The following is a 12,404-nucleotide window of genomic DNA, read 5'->3' as shown; positions in this document are numbered from 1 at the left end:
AGAGGGCAAGCCTGCCATTAAGACCCCTCAGGAGACAAGGGAGCAATGCCAGTCGCTGGAGAAAAGGCATTGATCTTCGCTGCTGCGTTGGGAATCCCGGGGGAGATATCAATCGCGTCGTCGGTTGCCCAGGCAAGCTCCTGCATCTCTGCGGCGCTACTCTGGCACGGGGGCGACACTCCCTTTACTATTCCCAGCACCATTCACTTTCTCAAGGTTCATCGTCTAGGGATCAGTCCCAATCACCAGCATGGTGGGAATGTTCCCAGTACCGGTCCTCCTCCCCATGCTACAGTTAGCGTTCAGTTACGCCTTGTCAGTGGTCACCGGTAGCCATGACCAAGCGTCGACTGCTCCTCCCTGGTTGCCGAAAGGGGGTTCCTTCGGTACAGAGGGCTGGTTCACTCGTCACCATGGTCTCATCGGCATCACTAGGCACTGGAGCCCGCTCCCTCTTCAGCAGTACCTCAATGACTGCACTGCCGGTGGCCAGCACAGTGGCCTTATTGGAGCAGGAGGGGCGTGCAGGTTGTGACGATGCCTCTTTCACAGCACTCCTCGGTTGCTGCGACGAAACATCTGGCAGCGGCCCCACCTGCCCCGGACCTAGTACCGGAAGCCCGTTCTGAGGTCAGGGTGGAGGAACCTGTACCTACCCCAAAGCCTCTTTCTATGACAGTGGTCAAGACTCGAGCACCCTCACCAGCGGTTGAGTCTTCCTCTGCCCCATCTGGGGACGAAATCACAGGACCTTCTAGAGCTGGCCCGCCGGGTGGCTTTAGGGAGCATCAAGCCCTTTCCCTGTGTATGGCTGAGATAGCCAAATGTCCTGTGGCAGACCGCCTTCTCCATCTCGCCCATCTTGAAACGGGCTGAGGAAAAAGTTGGAGTTGTTGGCAAGAAGGAACAGAGAGGGCTTAGGGCCGGTGGCACCTGATATACCGCGGCATGAGCGTGGCACTCCAGAGGGCGCCACAGCCATCCCTGTGGGTACTACTATGGCAAAAATCTCCGACGGCTGTGCATGTGGGCGCGCACACACCTAGAATGGAATGGATGTGAGCAACACATCTCGAACAGCAGCAGCTACGAAAGGTAGGTAACCGTTTTTTCACGCATGTACCATAGGTTCGCCTCATGGTTTTGTCTGATGTGATAAAAGGTAGGGCAGACCAACCATGTCTGCAGTTCATTCTTACCACCACCACATGGTCGAGGTCAAAGCTATTGTGTCCTCTTGCATGTGATGAACTGAAAATATATAGTTGTACATAGTAAAATACTCTAAAACTAACTGTTTTTACTGTTTATATAGTCCTTTTTCATAATTAACTAGTTTTAGGAGTAGAATTGGGACTTTGGGGGGGTGTGTTTCTGAGTAAATATCCTCCCTCCCCCTTGTAGCCATGTGCCCGTACTGGACTATGCCAATGGCCCTAGGCTTTAAAATCTGCGCCTCCTGCCGCATTCTTTCTCTGTCAGCGAGGAACGTTTAACGCTTTTGCTGCTTGGGAGAAGCCCACATTGCATCCCGATGCAGTATCTGCCAGTCCTTCCCAAGCTGTACCTGAGAAGGCTGGGGGATCTGCCTTCAGAAGCACCTCATGGAAGTTGCCACAAGACCTCATTCAGACCCAGGCTCGGCAAACTGCCGCCCCCCCCAGTACTTTGGCCTGAGACAGCCAAGAGTGCGCCTCCAGTTATGGAATCCAAGTCTGGCACCGGCAGTACACCACGGACCCCATGCCGGGGCCTACTCGGGAGGTAAAGAAGTATGCACATAAGCATGGCAGTAAGTCTTCTTCCACATCTAAGAAAGGTGATGCTCCTTCCACAAGTTCCACTCTTGGGGAGGGAGCATGCTCTGAAGTGCACAAGCACAAACTGACGGATCCATAGGTGTAAGGGTACCGAACCACATACGCCGTCAACATCGGGGTTCTTCAATGTTCAAGAGCTGCCTGCTCCGGGGAAGACCACCACTTCTGTACTGGTTCAGGGGACGGAAAGAATACTCTTAACTCATCGGGAAAAGCGCCGGAACCCCAGGAAGTGTTTGCCCTTGGAGAACTGAGGTCTCTGTCTTCTGGGGCCATATTCTTCGAGGGAGAGTATCTCCTGCTCAGGACATGCCACAGCTGAGGCCCCACTTACTCACCGCTCTGGCAGTGTATACCCTTCCAGCGGTACCGCCGATGGAACCGGTCTCCAAATTCTTTGTCTTCAGAGGAATCAGATATGAGCAGGGACCGTCCATTCCCTCCTACCACTACGAATATCAGCTGAGACCTACCCCATGGTAATATCCTCCACAGCAGCTGCCACAGAGCCACTGGTTCCCCATGCTGTGGTGCCTACCACAGCATCCTCTGGTTCTTCTTCGAGTGATTGCTCAGATGTATTCCACAGTAGGTGTGTGTGCTTGCCACGTGAACCGGTGCCGGAAGTTTTTCCTTTAGCAGTACCCGTAGTGGGGGAGCCCGCTGCGACCCCTGGAGTGGTGCCTCTATATCGTGCTATAAAGGGGGCTACGTGCTCCCCCCACCCTCAGTTCCTTCTTGCCATCAGTGAAGGTAGTCAGAACTTTGTGCTCTAGTATTGCTGTAGCATTTATCATTAGTAGTACAATCTTCGATCGTTAGTAGTTTCTTCAGTTAGTGGCTTGGCTCAGGGCATGCCCCGAGTCCCAGGCTTCAAGTCGTGCGACTCCTGTCGCAATTCCATGCCCAGAAGTGATCCACACTCTGAGTGTCTTCGCTGTCTGGGCGAGGCTCACATAAGTGAGCGCTGCAAAATCTGCAAGTCATTCAAGCCCCGGACTAAGCGCGAACGTGAGATCCAACTCTGGGCCCTGCTTATGGAGTTAGCATTGGCCCCGACACCTGCATGCCGACTTGGCGCCTGGCACCGCGTCCACGGTGCGGAGCGAAGCCCCATCCACCAGTTGGCACCGCTCCCCTGCCAAGAAGCAAGGCAAGACCCAGCGGCGCCGAGACAAGGACAGAGGTGAGGCTGGACCCGAGTTGGGTAGCCCTCGATCCCCCTCGGGACCCAGACTTCCGAGTCGCATTGAGCAGAGTAGTCCGGTCCCGTCCGCGTGTGCCTCTGCAGCGGTGAGAATTCAGTCGACACTGGAGGCAGCTCAGGCAGCGCGCGATATCCTTGTCCTGCCGGTGCTGGGCATGCTGCCTGAGTCGGGCCCCCGGTCCCAAGGGAAGCCGCCGCTCAGTGCTTACCAGTCCTCCCCGGCCAGATCGGAGGTTGAGGTCCCTGCTCAATCTGTGGGGCCTCCCCACAGACTGCGCCAGATCTCCACCCTGTTGACAGGGTTGCCTGAGAGCGAGTCTCCGGAGTCTTCCTCGGCCCAGAGGGGTCGCAGGCGCCGGGACAGAAAGCGTTGATGCTCCTCTTCCAGTTGGAGTGATAAGTCTCGATGCCATCGGCACCGCTGCTCATACCACGGTGCACACCATACTCGGAGTGCATCCCGACCGTCACTTGCACCGAGGCGTCTTAGCCACGGTTGCCGAAGGGATTCTAGAGATAGCACCTCCAACGTGTAAATCTCATAGTCATCGAGGTCCAAATCCCGGAGTCGGATCTGCCATGGACAGGAGCTGTCCAGCCGCTCATACGGCACCGTGTGCTCCTCGGTTACTTCGGCCTCGGCTCCCAGCCGTCCTTTCCCGGGCTGCATCGTCCCTCAAGAGCGTGTAGCCCTGGTAGGGCCTCAGACAGCTCAATGGCAAGGGGCGCCATGGCAAGGACAGTGGTGCCAGTGGGCACCGTGGCCCCAAGCGCCCGCACTGGCGAGGCCCCATTCCGTGGCTGGGGCATCTCAAGCCCACTCCACGTCCCCATCTCGGCACCGAGAGCAGTCCTCGGGTACCGAACCACCAGCACCGCACCCGGACCTGGACCCGCCGGTACCACCCGATGCCCTAGGGGCGGTACCGGTCGTCTCCTCGGCATCGGACGAGTCCATAGCGGCGCCGCCCCCTCCTTTTCAGGAGAATTTTAAGGCTCATGAAGAGCTTCTCCGACACGTAGCCGCCAATGTCCAGCTCCAGGCTGAGGAGATGGAGGAGCCGTCGGACAATTTGTTTAATGTCCTGTCCTCCTCGGCAGCAGGCCGTGTGGCCCTACTGCTTCACCAAGTGGTAGCCAACATTTCTGTCGGGCTCTGGCAAACCCCTGCCTCTCTGCCACCCATTTCTAAGAAGGCAGAGTGGAAATACTTTGTGCCAACGAAGGGGCATGAGTACCTGTATACTAACCCTTCCCTGAACTCACTGGTCGTGGAGACCGTTAACCACCATGAAGGACAAGGAAGCCAGGAGACTAGACACTTTTGGGGAAAAAGTTTATTCTTCTGCGAGTTTCCAGCTCAGGATGGCAAACCATCAAGCACTCCTGAGCAGGTATGATTTTAACTTGTGGGGGTCTCTGCTCAAATTTGAGCTTTCCCTCCAAGAAAAAGACAGGAAGGAATTCAGGGCCCTAGTCGACAAGGGTGAGGCAGCAACGAAGGTGGCTCTCCAGGCGGCGTCAGATGCGGCCGACACAGCAGCTCGTTCGCTGGCCTCTTATCTCCATGCGATGAGCGTCGTGGCTTTCGCTGTCAGGGATGTCCGTGGAATCCTAGTCCCTCATGCAAGACCTGCCCTTCGACGGCAAGGCATTATTTGCGGACCAAACGGACACGCGTCTGCACGGGATGAAAGACTCCTGCACCACCCTGCAGATCTCAGCCTGTATGTCCCGCCAGCCAAGGACAAACCCAGGTCGCAGCCCTTGGCTCCCCCTATAAGGGGCAGATACGAGCCCCCGCCTAAGAGGCCTAGGGACCAGAGGCAGGGGAAGGGCAAGAGGCAGGGGAAGAGGTGTTTTTGACTCTTTGCAGGGGGCCACCGGGACTGTTGCCAGGGAAGCCCCCCAGTTAATAGTTGGGTTTTGGCAACCGTTTATCTGCCTTCAGAGTGCACTGGTCCCGTATAACGTCGGACCGGTGGGTCCTCAGTACCATCTCCGAGAGGTACAGGCTGCAGTTCCATTCGCCCCCACCCCACCATTCTCCGTCCCGGGATGTCCCCGGGGACCCGGAGCACGTCCTCCTTTTAGATCAGGAGGTGACGTGCCTCCTCGCCCTGGGCGCGGTGGAGAGGGTACCTCGGGAATTCCAGGGCAAAGCATTTTACTCCCAGTATATCCTGATCCCAAAGGCGAAAGGCAAGCTCCGGCCCATCCTCGACCTGCGGGATCTCAACCAGTTTCTGTTCCGCTGCAAATTCCGTATGGTGTTCCTGGCCTCTATTGTTCCATCCCTAGACCCGGGAGATTAGTTCGCAGCCCTGGACCTCCAAGATGCATACTTCCATATCCACATTTTCGAGAGTCACAGGCGCTTCCTCCGCTTCCTGGTGTGGAAAGACCACTACCAGTTTACGGTCCTTCCCTTTGGCCTCTCCATGGTCCCCAGGGTCTTTACCAAATGCATGGTGGTGGTGGCAGTCCACCTCAGGAGAAACGGCTGCAGATCTTCCGCTACCTGGACGCCTGGCTGCTCACGGGCAAGTCTCGGTCCCTAGTGCAGGCACAGATGGAATTCCTGTTAGATACCTGCATGAGTCTAGGCCTAGTGGTAAATGAGGAAATGTTCATGTTAGTCCCGGTTCAGCGCATACACTTTATAGGGGCGCTGTTAGACTCGATGGTGGCCACGGCCTCCTTCCCCTGGGACAGGTTCGAGACGCTCAAAGGTCTCATCGCCTTGGTCGCGTGCCTTCAGATCCTAGGCCATATGGCAGCATGCAGCTCGGTGGTGCGACACGCCAGACTCAGAATGAGGCCCCTCCAACTCTGGCTGGCCTCCCAGCCAGGGACAGCCTGGACAAGGTCATCACATTGCCACCCAATGTAGTGGCCAACCTGCAATGGTGGTACCTCCCGAGCAACATGCTTCAGGGTATCCCCTTTCGGGAGCCCCCTCCCTCACTCAATCTGGTGTCAGACGCCTTGGACCTGGGATGGGGAGCCCATGTGGGGAGATTCAAAACCCAGGGCAGATGGTTGTCCTTGAAATTGTCAGGCGTGCGTGGCTTTCAGCCGCCACTTAAGGGGGAAGGTGGTCGGAGTCCCACGGACAATACAACCGCGATGTATTATATCAACAGGCAAGGGAGCACGCGTTCCGGGGCCTTGTGCCAGGAAGCCCAGCACCTGTGGGAGTTCTGTATAGCCCACAACATCCTTTTGAGGGCCTTCCACCTGCCCGGCAAGCTCAATACGCTTGCGGATCGCCTAAGCAGGGTTTTCTCCCAGCAACACAAGTGGCCTCTACACAAGGAGGTGGTCAGGCGACTCTTCCTAGAGTGGGGCACTCCCCAGGTAGATCTGTTCGCCACGGTACAGAATCGTCTCTGCCCACAATTCTGCTCCAGGGAGGGAGAGGGCGAAGGGGCGATATCGGACGCATTCCTAATTCCATGATCAGGCCACCTGTTATACGCCTTTTTGCCCTTCCCCTGATAGGCAAAGTCCTACAGAAGGTAAAGGCAGACGGGGCGCGGATTATCCTCATAGCCACGGATTGGGCCCGTCAACATTGATACAGGACTGTCCTGCAACTTTTAGTGGGCCTCCTGCGCAGGCTGCCGCTTCCACCGGACCTCCTCTCCCAGGAGGGAGGTAGTCTCCTCCACCCCAACCTGGCTGTGCTCCACTTGACAGCATGGCTGCTCCGTGGTTAAATGAGAAGGAGGAGGAGGGAAGGTGTTTTGAGGATTAGACAGGTTCTGCTTGAGAACCAAAACCGTCCACACGACGAACCGACCAGGCCAAATGCTATCGGTTCTCCACGTGGGCGAGGGAGAGGGGTTCCTCCCCCTTCTCCGCATGTATCCAGCTCATCCTCGATTATCTCCTGTCCCTTAGAACCCAAGAGCTGGCCCCCTCCTCGGTCAGGGTACACCTGGTGGCCATTTCGGCTTTCCACCTCCCGGTGCAGGGTCACTCGGTGTTTTCACACCACATGACGTCCCAGTTCCTAAAAGGGCTGGATCTGGCATTCCCTTACGCTAGACCCCCAGTTCCGATCTGGGACCTGAACCTAGTGCTGTCCTGCCTCACAGGGCCCCCCTTCAAGCCCTTGGCCACGTCTTCTTGGTCCCACTTATCGTGGAAAGTGGTGGTCCTGGTGGCTATCACCTCAGCCTGCCGGGTCTCGGAGCTTAGGGCCCTGACCTCTGAACCCCCGTATATGGTCTTCCATAGGGATAAGGTCCAGCTCTGCCCGCACCCAGCTTTTCTGCCTAAGGTAGTCTCGGCTTTTCACATGGATCAGGACATTTTCCTCACAGTCCTCTGTCCTAAGCCCCATTCCTCCAATGAGGAACGACGCCTGCACATGTTAGATGTGCATAGAGCGCTCGCTTTTTACCTAGACCGAACCAGGCCATTCCGGAAATCCCCTCAGCTTTTTATTGCGTCGGCCAAGTGCATGAGGGGGCGACCGGTTTCCATCCAGCGGATTTACCGCTGGATCACCTTGTGCATACGCACATGTTACAACCTGGCAGGGGTTCCCCTACCTCCTATAGTGAAGACTCATTCGACGAGAGCTCAGGCCTCATCAGCGGCCTATGTGGCTCATGTCCCTATTCAGGACATCTGCAGGGCTGCTACATGGTCCTCTGTCCACACCTTTTCATCGCACTATGTGATCGTCTCCCAAACGCAGGATGACGCCGGGTTTGGTAGGGCGGTACTCCGCCCGGGTAACCCTTAAACTCCTACCCACCTCTATCAGGTATAGTTTGGAGTCACCTACTGTGGAATACACATGAGCAATCACTCGAAGAAGAAAGGACAGTTACCTGTTCCGTAACTGGCGTTCTTCGAGATGCGTTGCTCAGTTGTATTCCACATCCCGCCCTCCTTCTGTCAGAGTTGTCTGGCAAGAAGGAACTGAGGGTGGGGGGAACGCGCAGCCCCCTTTATAGCGCAATATAGAGGCGCCACTCCAGGGGTTGCAGCGGGGCTCCCCCACTACGGGTACTGCTAAGGGAAAAACTTCCGGCACCGGTGCACGTGGTGAGCACGCACACCTACTGTGGAATACACCTGAGCAACACATCTCGAAGAACGCCAGTTACAGAACAGCTAACTGTCCTATCTATCATCCTGGCCCCAATACCCACAGTTGAAACCCATGAGGGAAACTTCGCCCATCTCCCCATCTCGGGTGCCTTAGAGTAGCTGCTCTGAACAGATGAGGGAAGAAGAGCCGTTCAGTCCAGTTCCGATGGTACTGCTGGAACAGAAGAGAATCCCATCATCCTCATCTGATGCGGCAGTGGCTTTGGCTTTTCCCCACCCCATGATAACTGTCTCCAATTCCAGGATCTCCTATGTAAAGTGGCAGGAGAGCTGCACAGTCCTCTGAGGAGATCCAAGACACTCAGCATAAGCTGTGGGACCTACTTCACTCATCAGTGCCAGTTTGAGTTGCTTTGCCAATCAGCGATGCCATATGCTGCCACATGTACATTAGAAGAAGGCATGTGGTTTATGGCTCTTGATATGTAGGATGCTTATTTTCACATTGACATTCATCCGTCCACAGATCGTTCCTGAGGCTCACTGTTGGCTTGCACCATTTTCAGTACAGCGTCCTTCCGTTTGGATTTACCGCTGTTGCCATGGACTTCACCAAGTTTTTCTTCATCGTGGTAGCCTACATCAGGTATTATGGGGTCCTTGTATTTTCCTGTCTTGGTGATTGGCTCCTAGGTGGTGAGGTCCAGATGCAAAGCTCAACTTTCAACCTCCATGTTGCTTGGACTCCTTTCCTGCCTTGGAGTCAGCATCAATATTGAATAATCAACTTTGGACCCCACACAGTCCCTAGATTGTCACAGCATGAGCATACCTACCAAGGAACAGGTTTCAGACTCTGCAAGAACTCATAGCCCGCATAGTCAACAGTCCTTCTGTCATGGCCAGGACTTGCCTATTTCTTCTCGGCCACATGATCTCCTGCACATATGTTACCATCTTTGCTGGCCTCCACCTGTGCTGTATCCAGATGCATCTCCAAAGAGTTTACTCACCCACGCATCATGCTGACAGTCTCCCCCACCCGCAGTACTCTTTTTCCCTCCACTGGTGGATGGACCCATGGCAGATTTGCATAGGGGTTCCCTTTCTTCCTTCCTCCCTGGACAGGACAATCATCACCGGCACGTCCCTCGTAGGATGGGAGCGCATGTGCGATATCACATGACATAGGGAATGTGGATTCCTTGGGAATCTAGAAGAACAACAAGGAGTCCAGTGGCACCTTAAAGTCTAACAGATTTATTTGGGCATAAGCTTTCATGGGTAAAAAACCTCACTTCTTCAGATGCATGGCCATGCATCTGCATGCACGAAAGCTTATGCCCAAATAAATGTTAGTCTTTAAGGTGCCACCGGACTCCTTGTTGTTTTTGTGGATACAGACTAACACGGCTACCCGCTGATACTTGGGAATCTAGGATACACATCAACATTCTGGAACTCTGGGCTGTAAGGAGGGCATGCCAGGCATTTCTCCTGTTCATCGTTCCCATCATGTTCTTATCATGTTGAACAGCACCACCGTTTACTACATCTGCAAACAAGGCGCGAAGTCGCTGCTCTGTGTATAGAGGCAGTCAACCTCTGAAATTGGTGCATCGCCCACCAGATCCTGTTATGTGCAGCCTATCTCCTGGGGACTCAGAATGTGATTGCAGACTTGCTCGGCAGATGGTTTGTGATTGATCACAAGTGGGAACTACACTACACTGTAGTGCACAACATCTTCAACCAATGGGGGACTCTGATCAGCTTTGCTTCCCCCATCAACAACAAATGGAGCACATACTGCTTCGGGGGGATCTTGGTCCTGACTCTCGGGATGATGCTCTCATACTTCACTGGTCAGATCAACTACGCCTTCCCTCCTCTTCCACTCCTGCCATGAGTACTCCACAAGAACAGACAACTCACAGCAACAGTCATCCTGATCGCCCCTGCTGGCCCAGACAGTTCTGGTTTCCCACTCTCCTCTGTATGTCCTCCCATCGCTTAATTCCCATCCCCTCTTTCCCTGATCTACTGATGCAGCACAATGGCAGGATCAGACATCCCAGTCTACAAACACCTCACCTCAAAGCATGGGCCTCATTTTTTATGGGCATCATTTCTAGAACGGGAGTGTTCATCAGATTTGCAAAACATCCTTTCCAGCAGCAGGAAAGAGTCCACTAGGCATTCCTACCAGGCCAAGTGAAAATGCTTCAACTCCTGGGCCCAACGGAAGGGGCTTTCCCCAGAAAAGGTGAGGATTCCTCTCCTTCTGGACTTCCTCCTGTCATTGAAGGCATCGGGTCTCGCCTTCAACTCTCTCAATGTTCACCTAGCAGCAATTGACGCCTTCCCCCTGGTGGAAGGGCACTCTTTACACACCCTGTGGAACCTTCCGGCCATTCAACCCATCACTCCCCAGTGGGATCTCAACCTAGTTCTATCCACATTAATGAAACTGCCCTTCAAACTGCTCTCTGGCAGCAAGCTCTACATCCCTCCTTTTCATGAAAGTCCCCTTGTTGCTATCATTTCGGCGAGAAGGGTCGGTGAACTTGGGACCTTGATGACAGCTCCTCCTTTTGTCACTTTCCATTAAGATAAAATCTCCCTGCGCTTGCATCTTAAATTTCTTCCAAAGGTAGTCTCTCAATTTCATCTTAATCAACTCATTCACTTTCTTACCAGCTTTCTTTCTGAACCCTCACACTTCAGTAGAGGAACTACATCTCCACTCCCTCTGTCTGGCCTTCTTCCTGCAGAGGACAAGACCGATCATGAAATCTCCTAAACTGTGTGCCTAACCTGTAACTCTTTCAGCTATTGTGGCAATCTCCACACACGGATCTCCAAGTGGTTTTCAGGGGGCATTATATTCTATCAGTTATCGGGACTTCCTCCACACTCCTGGGTGTGGGTCCATTCCATGAGAGCCCAGGCTTCAACCATGGCCTCCCTCAATGGCATCCCTCTTGGGGACGTATGTAGAGCAGCCTTGTGGAGTTCAGTACACAACTTTGCTACGCATTACACCTTGGTGCAGGATGCAGTGGCAGATTCTTCCTTCAGCACACCTGTCTTTCACTTAACCATTCCATCTTCATCCTTGCACCCTCCTCCGACTGAGGTACTACTTGTTAATCACCCTCAGTGGTATACAATAGGGACCATCACTGGAAAAAGAAGAGGAAGTTACTTGGCTGTGACTGGAGGTTCTTTGAGATGTATAGAGCTTATTTGTATTCCACTTCCCATTCTCCTTCCCCTTTGCTTTGGATCTGTTGGATTTGTGGTAGAGAAGGAAGTGGAGAGCCGGTTGGTCCGCCCATCTCTTTTATCACCTCAGAAAACCGTGAGGTGGGCCCAGGGTGCGTGTGCAGACCAATGGACATTACTACTTTCAAATTCTCTGGCTATGGATACATAGTGTGCATGTCTGAAAACTAAATCCGTATTACTGTACTTCAGTTACCACAGCCTGTTTCCTAAGTTAATCATTTTTGTAATGCTGGAAAGATGTTCTTTCATATGTAACATTTGTAGAACCAGATGGACAGGGAAAAAACTGAATTTCCCAAGGAGTCCCCCAGTCATTTGTATAAATAAGTTCTTTTGTATAGCTGTATTGTGAAAGCATGTAAAGTAGCAAACTTAAATTTTTAAAAGGTATTCACTTTTTATTTTTAGTGCTTTGCTCCCAGTCTTGCATCACAAAGCTAAAAAAGGCCCCCCTCGTCAGGCCAAGTATGCCATTCACTGCATCCATGCAATATTTTCCAGCAAAGAAACACAGTTTGCACAGATATTTGAGGTAAGAAGAAAAGGTTTTAATTATTTTTCTTTTAATCTTCATATTGCATATTCATATATATGCCTCTGTATTTTTATTATTTTGTTAAAATGAGTGTTAGAATAACTTGTTTCAAGATTAGTTACCACTATCAGTCCTTCCCCAGTACCCAAGTCATAAAACTAGGAAATGAACTTTTTTCCTTTCTCCCTTCAATCTCAAATAAATAGTTCTTGGTGGTGCAGTGGAGGTCATATTAAAGGGCTCCAATCTTGCTGGTTGAATAGATTCTGGTAGAGGGTCTATGCTTACCTTGTAGTGATTACTGGCTCCAGCAAGCAGTCCTTGATGGTTCAGTTTGTATTTGGAAAGGGAACAGTGTATATCATTCACTTTCATTGGAAGCTCAGGGTAAATGGGATTAAATGGGACTGATGGAAATTTATGCTTTCAGCATCCTTTATAATTAACATTTCTAGTACCTTTCATCTCGAAGGATCTTAAA

At 52.9% G+C, this 12,404-nt stretch overlaps 1 protein-coding gene across 4 annotated transcripts in view; it reads left to right on the top strand.

Moving 5' to 3' along the window:
- The window catches only part of PDS5B (PDS5 cohesin associated factor B), a 272,948-nt gene that overhangs the window by 192,484 nt on the left and 68,060 nt on the right, over nucleotides 1-12,404 (top strand). For all 4 annotated transcript variants that reach the window (XM_034758647.1, XM_034758648.1, XM_034758645.1 and 1 more), the window contains exon 20: nucleotides 11,797-11,920. In XM_034758647.1, coding sequence (XP_034614538.1) covers nucleotides 11,797-11,920 — 124 coding nt within the window. The remainder of the gene's footprint in view (nucleotides 1-11,796; nucleotides 11,921-12,404) is intronic.

Source organism: Trachemys scripta, chromosome 1 (genome assembly GCF_013100865.1).
Source record: "Trachemys scripta elegans isolate TJP31775 chromosome 1, CAS_Tse_1.0, whole genome shotgun sequence".
Lineage (NCBI taxonomy): Eukaryota > Metazoa > Chordata > Testudines > Emydidae > Trachemys > Trachemys scripta.
This window is presented reverse-complemented; position numbering and strand designations above follow the sequence as displayed.